Here is a 21010-nt window from a genome sequence, read left to right as displayed (position 1 = left end):
GTCGTCTTTCCACAAAATCCGGATCCATGTTGTCAGCAGATAGTTTATGCCAAACAAACTCTGCCCTTTTCTCTGGTAGAGGTGGCACAACAATATGTGGATAGAAAACTAAAAGGTAGTTTCTCAACAACGCAAATTCACTATATCGCCTCCATAGTGAGTCTGTTAGGACACTCTGACCATCAATATGTTCAACTGACCTTGTTTCAATGAGGTAAGCAGTGTATGTTTCTTGCATGTTCATGGCATTTCTTCCAGTTCGCTTTTCTGCTTCCGAAACACTGATTTCTATCTTCTTCAACCAAAAATTACTGTCTGTCATCGTGCGGTCCTCAGAACCCTCTTCCAGGTCCCCCTCAGCCTCCTTAATCACCACAGCCTCCAGCTCAGTGTCGGGGTAACCGAGGGGCTCCTCAGATGCAGGTTGCAACTGCCGCTCTGCCTCAGAAGGTGCCTGCTCCATGGTTGCAGCGAACTCTCGCTGAGGAGATTTTTAAGCAAGATCTTAGAGGTCACATGCTTTCTCCTTGCTATTTATAGTAAAATGGAAAGGAAAGCTGCTGTTGTTGTTAGGTGCTGTTGCATTGAGTGCAACTCATAGCAACTCTATGAATAACAGATGTGAACCCTGTCCTATCCTATGCCATACACATTTGAGCCAGTGCTGCAGTTGAAGATCTCCTCTCTTTTGCTGTCCTTATACTTTCCCAAGCATTATGTCCTTCTCTAAGGAATAACCTCTTCTAGCAAGAAGCCCAAAGTATGTGAGACAAAGTTTTATCATCTTGGACTCCAAGGAGCACTCTTGCCCAATCCTCTCCAAGACATATCTGTTTGTTCTTTTGACAGTCCATGGGATCTTAATCACTGTCTCCAATACCACAGTTCAAAGACATCAGTGAGAGAGACTTATAAAACAAGCTAATTAAAAAAACCCCTTAAAGATCAGGAAAATGCTGTTGTACAAATTAAGGACACATGTCTTTGAATATTTACCAAAAATGAGACTATACAATATGCCTGTGGCAGATATATCTAGCCAACTAGCACAGAAAAACCCATCAGCTGAGACTTTATGAGACAGAAAGAGAATGAAAGGAAAGAATGCCTCTTGGAATTCTATACACAGGAAATAGATCAAGGGAGTTATATCTGCTGTCTTCCAAGAAAAGAAAAGAAAAGGACGATCCCTAGAAGAGCTTAGAGATCAAAAGAATTATTGGAAGGAACATGAAAAGCAGGTAAGGAAAAGTCCTTTGGAAAAGGTTGAACTGCGACCTGCTAGGTTTCAACAGGGTCAAGGAGAGGGACAAGACCTTTTAAGTTTCAAAGAGACAGATCTTCATGGAATTTCTTCCAGGGTGGAGGTAGTGAGGTTACAGCTCAAAGGCGGACAAAGCTGCCATGCTTGAGAGGCAGGAGAACAGGGCCTGCTGGGTTCAAGGCTGTAGGGTTGTTGATCAGATGGAGTGAGATCAATGGGAGAACGCAGCTGCCCAAGGCCAAGGGGCTAAGCTGCCATCCCAGTGGGCCTGGAAAGTGAATCACAAGCCCAAGGTCAAATGGGCTCTGCCAGAACCCAGAGAATGTGGTGTACAGCCAGAGTCTGGATGACAGGACACTTGTCCAGATGGTCCTAAAAAAATAGAATTCTTTACAAACTTTGGGAGTTACATTCCCAAATTTTCATTTTGCTGGGTTTGACACTGATTTAGTGACCATTATCCTTTATTTCCATTCCAAAGAAAGGTGACCCTACAGAGTGCTGAGATTATTGAACAATATCATTAATATAACATGCAAGCAAGATTCTGCTGAAAAGTATCCAAAACTGAATGGAACTGCATCCCAGCAGAGAACTGCCAGAAGTGCAGGTTGGGTTTAGAAGAAGCTGTGGTACTAGGGATATTATAGCTAATGTTAGATGGATCTTGGCTGAAAGAAGAGGGTACCAGAGGAATATCTATCTGTGCTTCACTGACTATGCAAAGGCATTTGACTGTGTGGATCACAACAAACTGTGGCTGACTCTGAGAAGAATGAGAATCCCAGAACACTTGATCATACTTATGTGAAACCAATACTTGGACCAAGAGACAGTGGTCAGAACAGAGCAAGGAAACACTGCATGGTTCAAAATTGGGAAGAGTGTACTCCAGGAATGTGCACTCTCTCCTTTCTTTTTCAATCTATATGCAGAACAGATTATCTGGGATGCTGGGCTCTAGAAGAAGAAATGTGGCATCAGGATTGAGGGAAGATTCATCAGCAGTCTGCATTATGCAGAGGATACAACTCTGCTTGCTTAAACTGAGGAGGACCTGAAGCATTTGCTGCAGAAGGTCAAGGGACTACAGACTTAAATATAGACTGAAGTTCAACATCAAGAAAAACAAAGATTCTCACCATTGGGCATCATGATAGATGGTAAAGAAATTGAGATTGTTAACAGCTTCAGTTTGCCTGGCTCCATAATCAAAACTCTTGGTACTAGCAGCCAGGAAATTAAAAGACAAATTGCATTGATAAAGTCTGTTGTCAGAGACCTCTCCAAAATACTGAAGAGCAGCAATGTCAGTCTGGAGACTAAGGTGCACCTGAAAAGGCTATGGTCTTTGTAATCACTTGCTATACATCAGAGAGCTGTACAATGACTAGGGATGATAGAAGGAAAATTGATGCCTTTGAGTTGTGGTGCTAGAAAAGAATACTGACTATACCATGGACTGCTAGGAGGACAAACAGGTTTGTCCTAGAGAGGGTAAGACCAGGCTGTTCCTTGGAGGCAAGGATTCTGAAGCTTCATCTGACATACTCTGGACATATTGCAAGGAGGGGCCAGTCATTGAAGAGTGATGTCATGTTTGGGAGGGTGGAGGGACAGTGCAAGAGAGGAAGACCCTCGAAATTAATTGATTCACTTACTGAGGTAATGGAGGTAAGAGTGCTAAATAAAGACAGTAAGATTGGCACAGGATAGAGCAGGGTTTAGGGCTTTTATATAGGGTTGCTATGAGTAGCAGGAGACTTGATGGCACATAACAACAACTACAACTTCCTTTATTTCCTTCCAGTTTTTTCACATAATCACAGAAATGTCAACCACATATCTGTTCCACCATTATACTCTGCAAACAGAGTGAGTAATCAAAATTTTACAAGTTTACATTTCATGAGCCATTTGCTTCAAGAAGGACTGTGCCTAGAATCTCATCAGTATTTGATTTCACTTATTCAGAAGGTGAGATTTGGGACTTGGAGTTGATTGCAGACCTTTGGGATGATATAGTGTGTTTCACATTCAGGAAGGACATGAACTTTGGGAAATTTAAGGCCAGAATAACTGTGGGTTGAATTTTGTTCCCTTAAAATATGTGTTGTAATTCTTACCTCTGTAATCCTGTCTCAAAAGGTAGCTCAAGATGATAAAGAAAAGTATTATAATGACATGTACAAGAGCTGAATTAGAAAACCAAAAGGGAAGAACAGGCTCAGCATTTCTCAATCAAAAAGAACTGAAAAACAGATTTAAGTTTTGAGTTGAATACTGAAAATTTTATTTGGTACAATATTGAATGATGAAGGGAACAACAAAATAAGATGAAAGGAATACATATAGTCACTTTATCAAAATAAATTGGTTCACACAGAATCATTCCAGGAAGTATCATATAATCAAGAACCAATGACAATGGACAACAAAGTTAAAGCTGCACTGAAAGCTCTGGTAAAAAACAAGGCCTCAGGAGCAAACGGAAAACCAGCTGAAGTGTTTCAACAAATATATGCAGAACTGGACCTGTTCATTAGGCTATGCCAAGAAATCTAGAAAGTTACCAGGTCAACTGATTGGAATAAATCCATATTTGTTCCATTAAAAAACAAAGTTGATACAAAAGAATGTGCAAATGCAGCACAGTTTCTTATGATTAAAGCATCAGAATTTTCTCTTTAATACCATATTCAAGTATAATCTTGCTGAAGAAACTTCCAGAACTTCAAGCTGAATTCAGAATAGGTCATGGAAGGAGGGATATCATTGTGATTTATGATGGATCTTGGCTGATAATAGAAATTATCAGAGTAGTTTTACTTGTGTTTTATTGACTATACAAATACAATTGAATGTATGGGTTATAACAAAGAAGGACTAATATTGTACAAGGCCACACTATTGTAAAAACAGGAAGATAACTGAGTAAATAACTGAGTAAGATATATTTAAGTATTTAAAAGGTAAAGGAGAAAAAGGAGGCAGAAATAGAGGAAGGGGGAAAATCACTGGGCTAGCAGAGGTTAGTGGGTGGAGAGGGGGTGAAATAATGGGAAAGGTTCAAAGGGGTCTTGAGAAGATGGGCTGATAAAGGAACAAATCAATGGCAATAAGTTATATAAAATATAATGCACGAGTGCATAAAAACACAAAGTTCATGTACAAGACACCATATACATGAATGATATATAATTATAAGCAACCCAATAATTCTTTTTTTAAAAAGGCAAAAATTACCAAATTATGGATAATATCAAGAAGAATGAGAATCCCAGAACACTTGGCAAAACTTTTACATAGATTAAGAAGCAGTTAATTGAATAGGGCAAAGGAATACTGCATCGTTTACAAACAGGAAAGGTGTAGGTCAGCATTGTATCCATTTTCCATATGTATTAAATCTGTATACCGAGCAAACCATTCACGAAGGTGAATTATATGAAGAAGAATGTGGTGTCAGGACTGGAGGAAGACTAATAAGGAACCTGCTTTATGCAGATGACAAAACCTTGCTTGTAGAGTGAAGAAGACTTAAAGTACTTACTGCATAAGATCAAAGAATATATCCTCCAATATGGATAACATCTTAACATCAAGAAAACAAAAATTATGTAGATAGAGATCATGATGTTGTTATAGTTGTTAGGTGCCATTGAGTCGAGTATGATTCATAGCGACCCTATGAACTAAAGATCTAAACCTACTCCTGTCCTGTGCCTTCCTCACACTTCCTGAAACACAAGAGCCCATTGCAGCAGTCACCTTGTCAATCTACCTGGTTGAGGGTCTTCCTCTCCTTCGCTGACCCTCCACCTTTTCCAACATCATGTCCCTCTCCAGGGAATAGCAACTCCTGGCAATATGGCCAAAGTATTTGAAGCGAAGCCTCATTAATCTTGCCTCCAAAAAGTACTTCAGCTGCACCCTTCCCAAGACCTATCTATTCATTTTCTTGGCCATCCATGGAATGTTGAGTGCTCTTCTCCAACACCACAGCTCAATGGCATCAATTCATTTTCTGCCATCCTTATTCATTGTCCAGGTCTTGGATGCATAGCTAGTAAATGAAAAGACTATGGCCTGAATCAGACGCACCTTAGTGCTCAAATTGACATCATTACTTCTCAATAATTTGGAGAGGTCCCTAACTGCTAATTTTCCCCATTGTAGTGCATCTTCTTATTTCCTAATTGCTCATACCAAGGGTGTTAATTGTAGATCCAAGCAGGATGAAGCTGTTGACAGTTTCAATCTCGTCTCCATCAATCATGACACTGCCTATTGGACCAGTGGAAAGAATCTTTGTTTTGTTAATATTGAGATGGAGCATACTGAAGGTTGCATTCTTTGATCTTCCACTACAAGTGCTTCAAATTCTCCTCACTTTGAGCAAGTAAGAGTGTGTAATCTGCATAACACAGTTTATTGATGATAAAACTGTGTAATCTGGATAACACAGTTTATTGATGAATCTCCCTCCAATCCTGATGCCACATTCCTATTCACCATCCAGCTTCTCAGGTAATTTACTAAGCACAGAGATTGAACAGGTCTGGAGATAGAATACAACCTTGATGCACTCCCTTCCCAACCTTACTCCATTCACACCAACAGCCTCCTGCTCCAGGTGAAGGTTCCTCGTGAGCACAATCAAGTGCTCTGGGATTCCCATTCTTCTCAATGCCAGCCACAATTGTCAAGATCCACACCGTCAAATGCCTTTACACAGTCAATAAAGCACAAATAGACATTCTTCTCATATTCCTTACTTTCAGCCAGGACCCATGGCCTCTTCTAAATCCCACTTGAACTTCTGGAAATTCGCTGTTTATGCACTGTGTATCATATATCATGCTTCTTGTTGTTGTTATGCGCCATCGAGTCGCTTGCAACTCATAGCAATCCAATGTACAAGAGCCCTAAACCTTGCTCTGTCTTGTGTCAACCTCACTGTCTCAAACACACCTACTTCCAATCACTGAACTGATCCGTCTCATGGAGGGTTTTCCTCTCTTGCACTGTCTCTCCACCCTCCCAAACATGATGTCCCTCTGAAAGGACTGGTCCCTCCTTCCAACATGCCCAAAGTATGTTAGCTGAAGCTTCAGAATCCTTGTCTCCCTTTCTAGGATGAACCTATTTGTTCTCCTAGTAGTCCACGGTATGTTCAACACTCTTCTCCAGCACCACAGCTCAAAAGCATTAATTCTCTTTCTATCATCCCTAGTCACTGTCCAGCTCTCTGATGCATAGCATGCAATTGCAAAGACTATGGCCCGTATCAGGCACACCTTAGTCTCCAGCCTGATATTGTTGCTCTTCAGTACTCTGGAGAGGTCCCTGACCGCTGAGTTCCCAATTCAATTTGTCTCTCAATTTCCTGCCTGCTGGCACCAAGAATGTTGATTGTGGAATCAAGCAAACTAAAACAACAATCTAAACCTCTTCACCACCCATAATGATGCTGCCAATAGACCCAGTGTGCAAAGAGCTGGAGTCAGAAAATCAAAAGGGCTGAATTCATCCAGCATTTCTTAAGCTGAAGGAATTGGAAAAACAAATTCAAGCCACAAGTGGCAATACCAAGAAGCATTAAAAGAAGATGGAAGGAGTATACAGAGTCAATGTACCAGAAGGTATTGGCTGTCACAGAAGAATTTCATGGAACAACATAAGAGTCTATGGTCATGAAGGAGGAAGTTCAAGTTTCTCTGAAAGAACTGGCAAAAACCCAAGGCTCCAGGAGTTGACGACATACCAATTGACATATTTCGACAAACAGACGCTGCCCTGGATGTGCTCACGAAGTTGTGCAAAGAAATCTGGAGGACAGCCACCTGGCCAAATGACTGGAAGAGATCAATATATGTTCCCATTCCAAAGAAGGGTGACCTAATAGAGTGTGGAAATGATTGAACAATATCATTAATATCACAAGCAAGCAAAATTCTGCTGAAAATTATTAAAAAATGACTGGAACAACATGTCAACAGAGAACTGCTAGATATGCAGGCTGAGTTAGAAGAGGCCGTGCTACTAGGGCTATTATAAGTAATGTCAGATGGATCTTGGCAGAAAGCAGAGAGTACCAGACGAATGTCTATCTGTATTTCATTGACTATGCAAAGGCTTTTGACGGTGTGGATCACAATAAACTGTGGCTCACTCTAAGAAGAATGGGAATCCCAGAATATTTGATTGTGCTTATGTGAAACCTATACTTGAACAAAGAGGCAATCATCAGAACAGAGCAAGGAGACACTGCATGGTTCAAAATCGGGAAGGGTATCCTCCAGGGATGTATTCTGTCTCCATACCTTTTCAGTCTGTATGCAGAACAGATCATCCGGGATGCTGGGCTATATGAGGAGGAATATGGCATCAGAATTGGTGGAAGATTCATCTATAACCTGCTTTATGCAGATGACACAACCCTGCTTGCTGAAAACTGAGGAGGACCTGAAGCTCAACATCAAGAAAACAAAGATATATTGTGAAAAACAGAAGAAGAATGGTGTTGCATTCATTGTTTAAAAAAAAACACACCACAATTTCAAGTTCTATTCTGAAATACAGTGTTGTGAGTGATAGGTTAATATCCATCTGCATACAAGGAAGACCCATTAATATTATTATTATGCAAGTGTACGCTCCAACATCTAGTGCCAAACAGGAAGAAATTGAGAATTTTTACCAAATTTGGAAGTCTGAAGTTGACCAAACATGCAATCAGAATGCATTAATGTTAACTGGTGATTGAGATGTAAAAGTAGGAAACAATGAAGAAGGAATAATAGTTGGAAAATATGGGCTTGGTGATAGAAATGAAGCTGCAAATAAAATGATTGAATCTTGTATTTACAATGATTTGTTCAAATCATCACAAAAGATGACTTTACATGTGGATTTCACCCAATGGGGGAGGCATAGAAATCAGATTGACTACATTTGTGGAAGAAATCATTGGAGAAGCTCAATATCAACAGTCAAACAGGACAGACTGTGGGTCAGATTATCAATTACTCATATGCAAGTTCATATTGAGGCCAGAGAAAACAAAAATGTGTCCACAGGAATGAAGATATGATCTTGAATAAATTCCATCAGAATTTCATGATCATCTTAATAGGTTTGAGGTATTGAACACCAATGATAGAAGACCAGATGAGTTGTGGGATGATATCAACCATGAAGAGAGGAAAAGGTCATTACAAAAACAGAGGAGAAAGAAAAAATCTAAACAGATGTCAAAAGAGACTCTACAGATTGCACTTGGAACATCAAAAAGACAAATCTAAAGGAAAACATGTCGAAGCGAAGGAGCTGAACAGACAATTTCAAAGGACATGGTGGAATGCGCAGAGAGCTGTAATTGTATCTCTCAAGCTGAAAGAACTAAAAAATAAATTTAGGCTTCGTGTTGTGATGTTGAAAGATGCTATGGGCAATGTATTGATTGAATGACCCAGAAAGCATCACAAGAAGATGGAGCAAATACACAGAGCCACTGTATCAGAAAGAATTGATTTACACTGAAAAATTCCAAAAAGTACCATTATGAACAGGAGCCAAAGGTAATGAAAGAGGAAGTGGAAGCTGCATTGAAGGCATTGGCAAAAAAATAAAGTCCCAGAAATCGATGGGATATCAATTGACTTGTTTCAATTAACAGATGCAGTCTTGTATAGACTCACCAGCCTATGCTAGGAAATTTGGAGGATGGCTGTCCGGCAATGAATTGGAAGATATCCATATTTGTTCCTATTCCCAAGAAGGGTGATCCAGCTGAATGTGGATATTATCAAACAGTATCACTGTGATATCACATGCTAGCAAAATACTGTTGAAGATCATTAAAAAACGGCTGGAGATTATGATAAATGGAGAAAATATCTAAGTTGTCATCAACTTAGATATTTGATTAGATTATGAGATCCATAATAATATGATAGGAGAAGTCAAGAAATCAAAAGGTGTACTGCATTGGGAAAAATCTGCTCTCAAGAAGCTTTTCAAAGTGTTAAAGAATAAGGATATCAGTTTAAGATTAAAGTGTGCCTGATGGAAGTCACAGTATTTTCAGCTGCTTCCTATGTATCTGAAAGCAGTACAATGAATAGGGAATGCTTTTAGATGTTTTTGAATGTGACACTATTGAAGAATACTGAATATACATACCATGGACTGCCTAAAGAACAAATTAATCTGTCTTAGAGGAAGTACAGGTTTCTTCTAAAAGGCAAGGATGGTAAAACTTCTCATGTATTTTGGGCATGTTGCCAAGAGGGACGAGTCTTGGGAAAAGATGGAGGAACAGAGGGAGATTCTCAACTAAATGGATTGACACAGTGACTGTAACAATAGGTTTGAGAATGGTAGAGATAGTGATAATGGCACAGGATACGGCAAGGTTCAGATCTGTTGTTCATAGGGTCGCTATGAGTCATTCTCTACTTGACATGAACTTAACAACAACAACAACAACAACAACAACACATACTCTCATTTAAAGAGCTTCTGTCTTCTCAATTGCTTGCTATGCAGCAGAAAGCTGGACAATAACTAAGGAAGACAGAAGAATTGGTGCCTTTGAGCTGTGGTTCTGGAGAAGAGTACTGCACATACCATGGATGGCCAAGTGAACAAATAAGTCTGTCCTGGAGAGGGTGAAATAGGTGGCTCCTTGGAGGCAAGGATTTTGAAAGTCAATCTCACATACTTGGGCATGTTGCTATGAGGGGCCTTGGAGGAGTACTTCATGCTTGGAAGGGTCAGTACAGGAGAAGACGGCCCTGGATGAGACAGATTAATACAGTGGCAATGGGGTCAGGTGTGTCAGAGATTGTGAAGTTGGCTCAGTTAAAGGACAAGATTCAGAGCCTTTCCTCATAGGGTCATGATGTGTCATTGCTAACTCTATAGAACATAACAACAATAGCGTGGTGTGTTGTGGAATGTGCTGAGCTGTGGCAGCTGCACTGTAAGACAAAGATTGTTTCCTCCAACGAAGATTTGCTGCCTTAGAAACTCTACCTAGAGGGTTGCCATGGGTGGGGGACAAGTGTAAGGCAGTGAGTGTGGCTTTGGTTTTGGGTATTCTCCCATTGGTGAATAAGTTGCTTTTGTTATGGTTATGTGTCAGGATTAGTGTAAGATGTGTCTTAAATTAATCCTTTCTGAGATATGAAAGAAATTAAATAAGCAGGTGACTAAATAGAGGAAGAAACAGCTGCCAAACCACTGAGGAGCAGCCAGTGAGGGTCAGAGAAGGGGCTGCCTTCTTGAGCTCACAGGGAAAGCCTTCCTAAGAGCACCTGAACACAGACGTAGAGCTTCCTCAACAAGGAGAAAAGGAATTTCTGTTTGGTGAAACTACCAACTCACAGCATTCTTGCTATTGCAGCGGGAGGTTACTATGGCACCCATAACTACAAGGCTAAGCAGACCATGTGTGAAGACTTTCAGAATAACTTCCCAAGTGTCAAAATCCAGATTCTCTTTCAAAAGAAGTATCTTCCTTCTCCCCTCCCGCACCTTGGTCTTGCACTCGCTCTTGCTGTGTGCTCCCTCCCTCCCTCCCTCCCTCCCTCTCTCTCTCTCTCTCTCTCTCTCTCTCACACACACACACACACACACACACACACACACTCACACACACGGTTGATTAAGCAAATCAAGCACCAAACCCCACTCCCAGGTTCATATACTTCAGGCTTGCCCCTGCTCACCAGGAGACTTCTGTAAGGTTTTGACATAAGTGTTTGTTTTATCAGGTTCTGTCAAGTCTATGCCCCGATGACTGAGGTTTTTAAATGCACATATACTATTCAGATTCTCAGCTGCCTGCCCTGGGTAAGTGATCTAATAGAAAAGACTAATAATAGCTGACACAAACTGCGGAGCATTCTGCCTCTGGCCTCTGCCCGACTGGCATGCAGCAGCCACTGCTGACCTCTCACTAGAGCAGAGAGAAGCAGAGGCCAGGAAGCCCATGTGCCTGTGTGCCGCAAAAACATGGGAAAGTGCCTGTCTAAGCCGTGTTTACAGAAGTAGCCAGCAGACAGAAGAACTGAAAAGATGCCAGTGAGTTACAGAATGACGTCATGGCTGGCCAGCTCCAAGGCCTCATTGTTAAAATGTCTAAAAGCCAACTTCATGACTATGAAATGGAATTTGGAGTTGTTTTAGACTTGCAATGGTCTCCTCTTTCTAAAATAGCAAAGTATATAAGGAAGAAAGAATAAATGCCACCCACACACTCAAACAGTTAAAAATATTCTGATTTACAGAGACTCCTTAGTGGCCCTTGAGACAGAAACTGTCTCATGCAGTTCCCAGAAGTGCGCACCTTATAAGGGTGACGTCACATTCTTCTCTGTGGAATGAATGGCTGCTGGCTTTGTTCGACTCACCTTTCATTCAGCAGTTGAGTACTTAGCCACTGGACCACCAGGGCTCTTTGCTGACATTTTTATGTAATGATGAGAGAGGCAGGATCTGTGAAGGATGATCAGGGATTGGGGTTGCTCTTGGGATTTACTAACTAGCTCACTGATGAGTGAAACTGGAGTTGAGGATCAGGTATGAGCCCCAGGAGTTCACCCTGGAGGAGCTCATTCATTTTTTGTTAGGAGGAAAAGAAGTGCATTGCCAAAAGGCTGGGATGCAGGCCATTTACTCTCTAGTTAAAAAACAAACCAGCAAATCTCCAGATGCCACGGATCACAGCTCAGTGCACCTTGTGTCCCAGAGACTCACTTTTAAGCGGCCACCTTTCTCTCACAATGCCTTTGGGCGAAGGTGAGCCATCAAACTTTTCATTAGCAGTGGATGTGTTAACCAGCTGCACCCCAAGAATCCCACTCGCCAATTTCACTCACTATTTTCCGCTCATAGAAGGCGCCGCTGCTGTAGGTGGTGGTCAGTGTGGATGCACACTCCTCCAGGTACCAGGGCTTGTAGCCATTCTCGGTGGTGCTGCTTACAGAGATGGTATAGATGCTGTTGGTGTAGCCGTCACAGGAACAGTGGTCACCCTCTCTCCCACCATTGCCGGATGCCCAGACAAAAATGGACCCCAGACCCTGCCGGCCCTAGAGGGGAGGAGAAGCATATATCACTCAGGGCCACAAAAGTGGACTGCATATGGCCTGGAATCTCCAGTGAAATTCTGGCACAGAGGGAAGGAGGGATTCAAACATTGCATTCAGCTCAGTTGTTTTGGCCAGAGGTAGCAGCCTTCACACTGGACCTTAGTGTAGGAGGGCCTAGCAAGACCCCCTCACACAAACATCAATGGGACAGATGTAATAGTACAACTCCAAAACAATGCCTGCAATTGGTACTACCATAATGTAGAATAAAAAGACCAAGCCATGTCACATGTCTGAGAAGATACATGATGTATGACTTTATCACTTCAACTTTTCTGGACTGAAAGATCTGGCCCTGTGGGAAGAGAATGAAGTTTACAGAAAATGTGAATTCTGAAAGTAGGATGGGAGAGTGAATTCTGCGCAAAGAATGACTAGGTAAGAAGGGTTCTGGTGCAGTTGGCCCATGGCAGCTTCCTATGTCCTACCAGAATTCCTGCAGCCCCATCCTTGGGGAGTAATGAACAATCAGGTCTCAAGGTGAAGCCAAGGCCACCCTCCACTTGTGAGTAGGCTTTGGTTTGCAAGACTAGACACAGAAAAGAAATGTTTGAAGGGGAGTACAGGCTCTTTCTACTTGACATTAGGAGGACCCAAGACTTCACAGGGCCCAGGGTGCACTCAGGTGTCAGGCTCAGCCGTGAACAAATAGGAGACCAAGTCGACTGGTCCACATTCAGTTCACATGAGTAGACTCACTGGCTGTGTATAGATAGGCCCAGCTCCTGGGGACAGTGCCAACACCATCTCCACCGAGAACTGGGCTCAGCCCATACTGACATTAGCTGGCATCCTTACCAAGGACCTTGCTTCCAAAGCACATGGAAGAAAACGGGTATGTATGTTCAACCTTTGGCCAGTACAAAGAGATGTTTCAGTTCTGCAATCTCCAAGTCCTTGCTGTTTTCTGGAAGGATACAAATCACCTTCTTGGAGAGTCCCAGGTCCACATTCCGGGGCAGGTATAGTTGCTCCGTGAGCCATGGGAGAGTCAGTGCACAGACAAGTGCTTATGCAGATCCCTGGTCCCCTGGCCTGTTTGGTCCTAACATTGTCCTAACTTTGTTCCAACCTGAGGTGCTGCTCCATAGAACCCACAGGAGGGGGACTTGGGCTCCTCCAGCTATTCAACTTGACAGTGCTTCATTCAGAGGAGCACTCAAGGCTTCAAAGGGGCAGCTGCCTTCTAGAACAGAAGCCAAAATATAACGTCAAGTGTCAGCTCTAGGACACTGACACCTGAGGCTCCCTCATGCGTAACTCCGTACACAAGCTTGCACTGAACAATGTGGAAATGCCAACAACTGCTCCAGAGTTTTCATAAGGGCATCAAAGATACTTCTGAACATGCATGTGCTCAAGAATCCCCAGAGGAATGTTGGAGTGAAGATTCTGATTTAACAAGTGTGGGGTGGGCCAAGAGTTTGCATTTCCAATAGCTACAGCTGATGCAGGTGGGGGTAGGGGTGGCCATAGAGAGTGAAAGATGTCACATAGGCATATTGCTGAGTCCTTCCACCTAGCATCTGCCTATGAGGGACCCTGGACATTTCTCAGGCAGCAGGACCCCCTTAGTCCCCCATTCTTTACACAGGGTTTCCTGGAAAGGGATCCTGGGCACTTGGGGCAGGACAGTGGGAGCCAGTGTGCTAGAGCAGTATGAGTGTCTGAGGATGGCATGCCTAACTCCAAGTCCTCATACACAAGAGCCATAGTCAGAGCTCTAGGGAAGTCTGTCTCAAGGCTGAACTAGCATTTATGTCCAGCAAAGTCATCCAAACAAGAGGAGAGCTCATCAGTGAGTTGAAGAACATCATTACTGAGGAACAATTACTCATTGCTCACCACAAAAATGTCACTCCCACTATGGAGTGAGTGTCACTTGAGGGCAAACACTTTTTTTCAACTCCAAACTTTGCCCTATCCTGAGCCAAGCTCATAATCTCCCTAAGGCTAATATTACAGTCACTAAGTCAATCAATCAGGAGGAAGGTGGTTTTTTTCCACATTTAAAATTATTATTAATTTCAGTATATTTAAATTTATTATTAATTTCAGTAAAAATTCACAGAGGCTTTGGATTTCCATTCATTCATTGTTGCACATTACTCCCCATCCAAGCCTCCCCCTAGAACACTACCCTCTTGGAAAAGTAAAAGAAAAATACTTTCATTGTTTTACAAACCCTCCCCTAGGTCCACTCCACCATGTAGCCATTACTCTAGACTCCTGTCATGACAAAAATACCTAATCACATATCCCTTTTAAACAGTTTTCTCCCTCATCTGTTTCAGTGCAGTATACATTCTTGAACCCATCTTACTCAGTCTCTCCCCAACCCCAAGGTCAGTCCTCTTTCACAACAGTGGCATCATGCAATATTTGTCCTTTTGTGACTGAGATATTTCACTCAGCACAATGTTCTCCAGAGTCAACCATTTTGAATAATATTGCATGAGTTCCTTGTTTTTCAATGCAGCGTAGTATTCCATTGTGTGAATATACCACAGCTTGTCTAGCCATTCATTTGTTGATGGGCACTTAATTTGTTTCCAACTCTTTGCTATTGTGAACAAAGCTGCAATAAACATGGGTGTGCATGTATCTGCTTGGATGTCAGTTATGGTCTCTTCGGGGTATATTCCCAGTAGTGGAATTGCTGGGTCAAATGGTATCTCTATTTGCAGCTTTTTGAGAAAGCACCATACTGCTTTCCAAAGGGGCTTCACCATTTTACACTCCCACCAACAGTGAATAAGGGTTCCAGTTTCTCCACAACCTTGCCAGCATTTGTTGCTTGGTGTTCTGTTAAATTTTGCTATTTTGACTGGGGGTGAGATGATATCTCATAGTTGTTTTAATTTGCATCTGTCTTAGAGCTAGGGACTTTGAACATTTCTTCATGTGCTTGTTAGCCATCTGAATGTTGTCTTCGGTGAAGTGCCTGTTCATATCCTGTGCCCATTTTTCTATTGGATTATTTAAGGAGAAAGGGTTTTTTTTAAATTTTTTTTATTTTTGTGTGAGTGTACCGTCAAATCAGATCTGACTGGTACAGCAGGAGATTGTCCCTCCTTTTCCCGGCAGAGCATCTGGTGGATTCGAACCGTGAGCCTCTGGGATTGTAGTTGCAGCTTCTTGCCACTAGGCCACTAGAGCTCCCCGGCAAAAGGTTTTTTATGAACCAATATGAGAGAGATGTTTTATGTTAAATGACGGCTTCCCTTCACTCCCACATGATATTTGCCAATTCAAAATTTTGAAGCATACAGTCCAGTTACATTAATTGCACTCATACTTCTGTACAACCATTACCACTATCTCTTTCTAAAACTTTAAAATCATTCCAGGCAGAAACTCTATGCACATTAGGCAATGAGCTTCCTGAAGCCTCCCTGCAGTCCTACCCCCAGCCTCCTTATAGTCCTATCCCCAGTGTCCTTGCAGTCGTCCCTACAGCCTCCATGCAATCTTCCCCGCAGCTCCCCCAAGTCCTTTCCACAGTCCTCCAAGGAGCTTCCCCTTAGCCTCTATGGAGTCCTCCCTGCAGCTTCCTCACAGTCCTCTCCACAGCCCCTGGTGGTAGTCCTCGCTGCAGCCTCCTTAACATTCCTCCCCTCAGCCTCCTTGTAGTCCTCTCTGCAGCCCCCTTACAGTCCTCCCTGCAGCCTCCTTGCAGTCCTCCCCTTAGCCTCCTGCAGCCCTCCCCACTGTCATCCCCACAACCTCCTTACAATCCTCCCTGCAGCCTCCTGCAGTCCTCAGTAAGACTTCCCTTCTCTGTACATTTGCCCATTCTAGATAGTTCACATGAGTAGAATCACAGGAAGGCCCTGATTGTACGAAGCATTTGCAATTGGCTATGAACCCAGTAATGGGTCCCAGCATTTCAGAGGTCATGACGACAAGGTTCTGATCTGTTGTTCATGGTGTCATCCCCATGGATGTGCTCAGACGGATGGCACCAAACAACAATAACCTAGAGGCTGGCAGTTTAAACCCCTTATTACAACCATTACAAAATGCCTGGTTATCTGCTCTATAAAGATGATAGTCAAGAAGTTCCATGAGCCAGGAGTCAGTCTCCTGGAGAGCAGAGGTTGTTCTGAAGGTAGATGGATTAGGGAGAATCACACTGTATTTGCCATTCTGTGTCTGGTTTATTTCACTTAGTAAAAAATGGCTTTTTTTTTTTTAACTTTTTACTATTTTTGGTTTGGTTTTTATTGCCCTCCTTTTTAGTTTTAATTGTCTTTACTTTATGCTTACATACACAGTTAACGTCTGCTACCACTGCACTACCATTGCTCACGGAGTCTGATCCTGGAGGACTATGTCATCAGAGATCTGCTAACACTCCATCATCATCGCCCACTGGGACTCTGGTCCGGAAGGGCTATGTCATCAGAGCTCTGCAAAAAACTGAGATCAGACTATCAGGAAATGGAATGTTGGTGACAAATGGGGCCAGCAGAGGAGGAACAGATGGGGATGAGTTAGTTTGATCATCAAATCTGCAGGAATATTTTCAGTGACAGATCTAGACGGCTGTCATTTAAGTATCTCTGTATGACATATTTTACTTCAGAATGACAAAATAAAATAATAAAAAAAAGTTTAATATCTCAAAACTGTGAGATGATGGGAATCACATCCCCCAACCCCCAAATGTCTCCACTCTGAAAGCTCGATGGAGCAGCTGCTCCTCGGAATCTGGGATGCAAACAAAGCTCCCTCCTTTGCAGCTTGTAACTTTCCAGAGTCTTACACAGGTTTAGTCTACTTGGGCTTAAGGGGGGGCAGAACCAGGCAACTGACTAGTACAAAGCAGACCCCTAACAGAACAAAGAAATAACTGTTTGCCTCTTGCCAACAAGATACTGTTCCTAGTCTCTCTTTAGGAATCCCCTTACAGAAAAGATGATGTTCAGCAAGATAAGCTATCCAAAGCTGTCTTCTGTGGGGGAAAAAAAGCAAGTGTAACTTAGCTACCCTTTCTGAACTTAAATTTAGCTTTATTCTTTTTTTTTTTGTTTGTTTTGTTTTTAATAGCTCTTTATTCAAATAGATGGCTCAAAAAAAAAACTAAAAAAAATTGTAATTCAGGTAAGAGGTTTCTAATTCAGGTAAGAGGTTTCAAAAATGGATTTTTGTCATTGTTGTATGTGCTGTTGAGTCATCTGTAACACATAGCTACCCTATGTACAACAGCTCTGAACTCTGCCCAATTCTGAGCCAGTCTAACTGACTCTGACACACCTACCCCCATTACCCTGGCCACTGAATCAATCCATCTCATCTGGGGTGCTCTTCTCTTGCGCTCTCCCTCTACCCTTCCAAGCATGGTATCCTTCTCCAAGGATTGCTACCTCCTGGCCACATGCCTTAAAGTATGTGAAATGGAGCTTCAAAATCCAAGCCTCCAAGGAGAAACTTGGTTTCACCCTACTCAAGATAGATCTGTCTGTTTTCTTGGTGGTTCATGGTATGTTCAAGACTCTTCTCCAGCACCACAACTCAAGGCATCGATTCTTCTTCTTCTGTCATCCTTAGTCATTGTCCAGCTCTCTGACTGCAAAGACCATGGCCTGGATCAGGCATGCCTTAGTCTCTAGACTGACATTTTTCCTTCTTAGTGCTCTGGAGAGGTCCCAGACAGCAGATTTTTCCAATGCAATTTGTCTTCTTATTTCCTGACTGAGCAAGCTGTAATTGTTAACAGCCTCAATCTCTTCTCCATCTATCACTGTGCTTCCAATTGGCCCAGTGGTAAGAATCTTTGTTTTCTTTTTTTAATAAAAATTTTATTATATAGTGGTTTAAATACAAAGTTTTTATACATTGCCTTTCACACCAGATATTTCTCCTTACCTTTACTCATCCCTCCCTCCACTCATCAAATTCTGAGACAGTATGATTAACCCACCATACCCCACCCATTATCACCCCTCTAAAGAATAATTTTTTCCTTCATGTTGAGCTTCAGTTAATATTTAAGACTATAGTCCTTGACCTTCTGCAGCAAGCACTTCAGGACCTCTTCAGTTTCAGCAAGCAAGATTGTGTCACATGCATAACGTAGGTTCTTGATGAGTCTTCTTCCAATCCTGTTGCCATACTCCTCCTCATAAAGCCCAGGCTCCCCAATGATCTGTTCTGCATATAGATTGAAAAGATATGGAGACAAGATGCATCCCTGCTGCACTCCTTTCCTGATTCTGAACCATGCAGTGTTCCCTTGCTCTGTTCTAAGGACTGCTTCCTCGTCTGAGTATAGGTTTCACATGAGCACAATCAAGGGTTCTGAGATTCTTATTCTCCTCAAGGTTAGCCACAATTTGTTGTGATACACACAATCAAATGCCTTTGCATAGTCAATGAAACACAGATAGATATCCCTTCGGTACTCTTTGCTTTTTGCAAGATCTATCTGACAGTGTCGGTAATGTTTCTAGTGCCACAGCCTCTTCTAAATTCAGCTTGTATTTCTGGTAGTTCTCTGTCAATATACTATTCCAGTCGTTCATGGATAGTATTCAGCAGGATTTTGTCTGAGTGCAATATTAGTGATATTGTTCAATAATTTCCACATTCTATCAAGTCATCTTGTTTTGGAATGGGAATAAAATGTGGATCTCTTCCAGTCAGTTGGCCAGGTGGTTGTCCTTCAGATTTCTTGGCACAACTTGGTGAGCACATCCATAGCTACATCTGTTTGATGAAAAATATCAATTGGTATTCCATCAGTTCCTGGGGCCTTGTTTTATGCCAATTCCTTCAAGGGTCTTGAGCTTCCTCCTTTATCTCCATAGTCTCTTTATGATATGCTGTTTCTTGAAATTCTTCTGTGTCAGCTAGTTCTTTTTGGTTCAGTGTCTCTGTATACTCCTTAATTTTTCTTTTAATGATTCCTCAATCGTTAAATATTCTGCCCATAATATCCTTAAGTATTGCAATTCACAATTTGAATTTGTTCACTAGTTTCTTTAGCTTAAGAACAGCATTATAATTCCAGTTTTTAATTCTCCTGAGGATTTTGAAAACAAATGATTGCTAAAAATACCATAAGTGATTTAGCTTCATTCTTCTTGCTAGCTGCACTGAATGGTCTTCGATCTGGTGGTGATCTGACATTGGAAGGAAGGGAAGTGCTGTGCCATCCTAGCACATGACTGCAAATCCGAGCATTGCAACCACAGGGTGCTCACTGCCTGGCTTCGTAGATCACCATTCTTTTCTTCCAAATCTGTATGGAAGCTCACAACAAATATAGACTGTCACTGATGGATGGGAGGCACTGTGCTTGAGGTGTACTGGTCATGGTTCTTGTATGTGGAAGGCAGGAATCTCACAGAATCACCATTACCACATAATTGTCATTGAGAGTTAGATCATGTGACTCAGAAGGAGAGTGTTCGACAGACCAGATTTGTTTAGTCTGGCAGCTTCATGCTCAGAACTATATATGAGTGATTCACAATCCTGACTGGAGCAGTTTTTGTATTTCCAACAGGGATAAAAGGAAGCTGCCTTGTGTTCCAAGCATGAGCGAGTCTAGATGCTGCAATGTGTGTCTGCATTTCCCCTCTTCCTTTACTATTATTCTTAGAAAATAACATATTCCCAGAGTCAGGGTGACCCTTAAGCTTTGTGGGCCACCAGCACAGACATGCCACTTTCAGTCATGATGATCTTAGTAATCTAAGGCAAAGAAGGCACCAAAGAGGAAGCCACTTGCCATCTCATACTTGTGGAGCATCCTGCACCCCTCAGGGAGAAGAGCAAACCAGTCTCATAGTGCAGGGTGGGGAGGAGTGGCAGAGAGCACAGGGGCATTTTTAAGAGATAAATTATCATAATCCATTATAGGAAATTAATATTGGAAATTAATGACTAGATTCTTTTGAGTTGTGGTTCTGGAGACGTGTACTGAAAATCCTATGGACTGCCAAGAGAATAAACAGATATATCTTGGAGAAGATGCAGGCAGAGTGCTCCTGGGAGGCAAGGATGGTGAAGCTTCCTCTTTCATACTTTGCATGTGTAGCTAGACAAGGCTATTCCTTTAAAAAAGATATCATGCTTGGAAAGATGGAAGGTAAGTAAAGGAGATGAAGAACCCCAATGAGATGGATTGACAAGCTGACTTCAGCAATGGGCTCAAGAGTGTCAGAGATTATGAAGATGGCACAGGATAGGGCAGGGTTCAGGTCAGCTGTTCATTGGGTTCCTGTGAGTCATATTCAACTTGACAGCATCTAACAACAATAACAATAATAAACAATAACAGCTGGAAACAGCAAAAAAATCATGGTATTTACAACAAGAGAATTGTGAAATAGAGCTTATTCTCTTATGTGGCATAAGATAGAAAGAAATGCTATTTATTTTATTTTCTTTTTAAAAATACCCACAATCTCCTGATACTACATGGGATGTCAGAATTCTTGAACATTGGCTTTTCTAACCATTGCATTAGCTGCCATTGTGGGGGTGGAACATGGCCTTCAGCTTCCTTAATTGTGGACATATGGTCCTGCAAATCATCAACAACTATGAGAGTAAAATAAAGTATAAATATATA

The 21010-nt window shown here is 42.0% G+C and overlaps 1 protein-coding gene across 2 annotated transcripts in view; it reads right to left on the bottom strand.

Moving 5' to 3' along the window:
• The window catches only part of PCSK6 (proprotein convertase subtilisin/kexin type 6), a 219952-nt gene that overhangs the window by 143311 nt on the left and 55631 nt on the right, over positions 1-21010 (bottom strand). For both annotated transcript variants that reach the window (XM_006901327.1, XM_006901328.1), the window contains exon 6: positions 12154-12366. In XM_006901327.1, the coding sequence (XP_006901389.1) occupies positions 12154-12366 (213 nt within the window). The remainder of the gene's footprint in view (positions 1-12153; positions 12367-21010) is intronic.

The sequence above is a fragment of the Elephantulus edwardii genome, unplaced genomic scaffold, assembly GCF_000299155.1.
Source record: "Elephantulus edwardii isolate Elephantulus edwardi_28Jun2011 unplaced genomic scaffold, EleEdw1.0 scaffold00319, whole genome shotgun sequence".
In the NCBI taxonomy this organism is placed as follows: Eukaryota; Metazoa; Chordata; class Mammalia; order Macroscelidea; family Macroscelididae; genus Elephantulus; species Elephantulus edwardii.
This window is presented reverse-complemented; position numbering and strand designations above follow the sequence as displayed.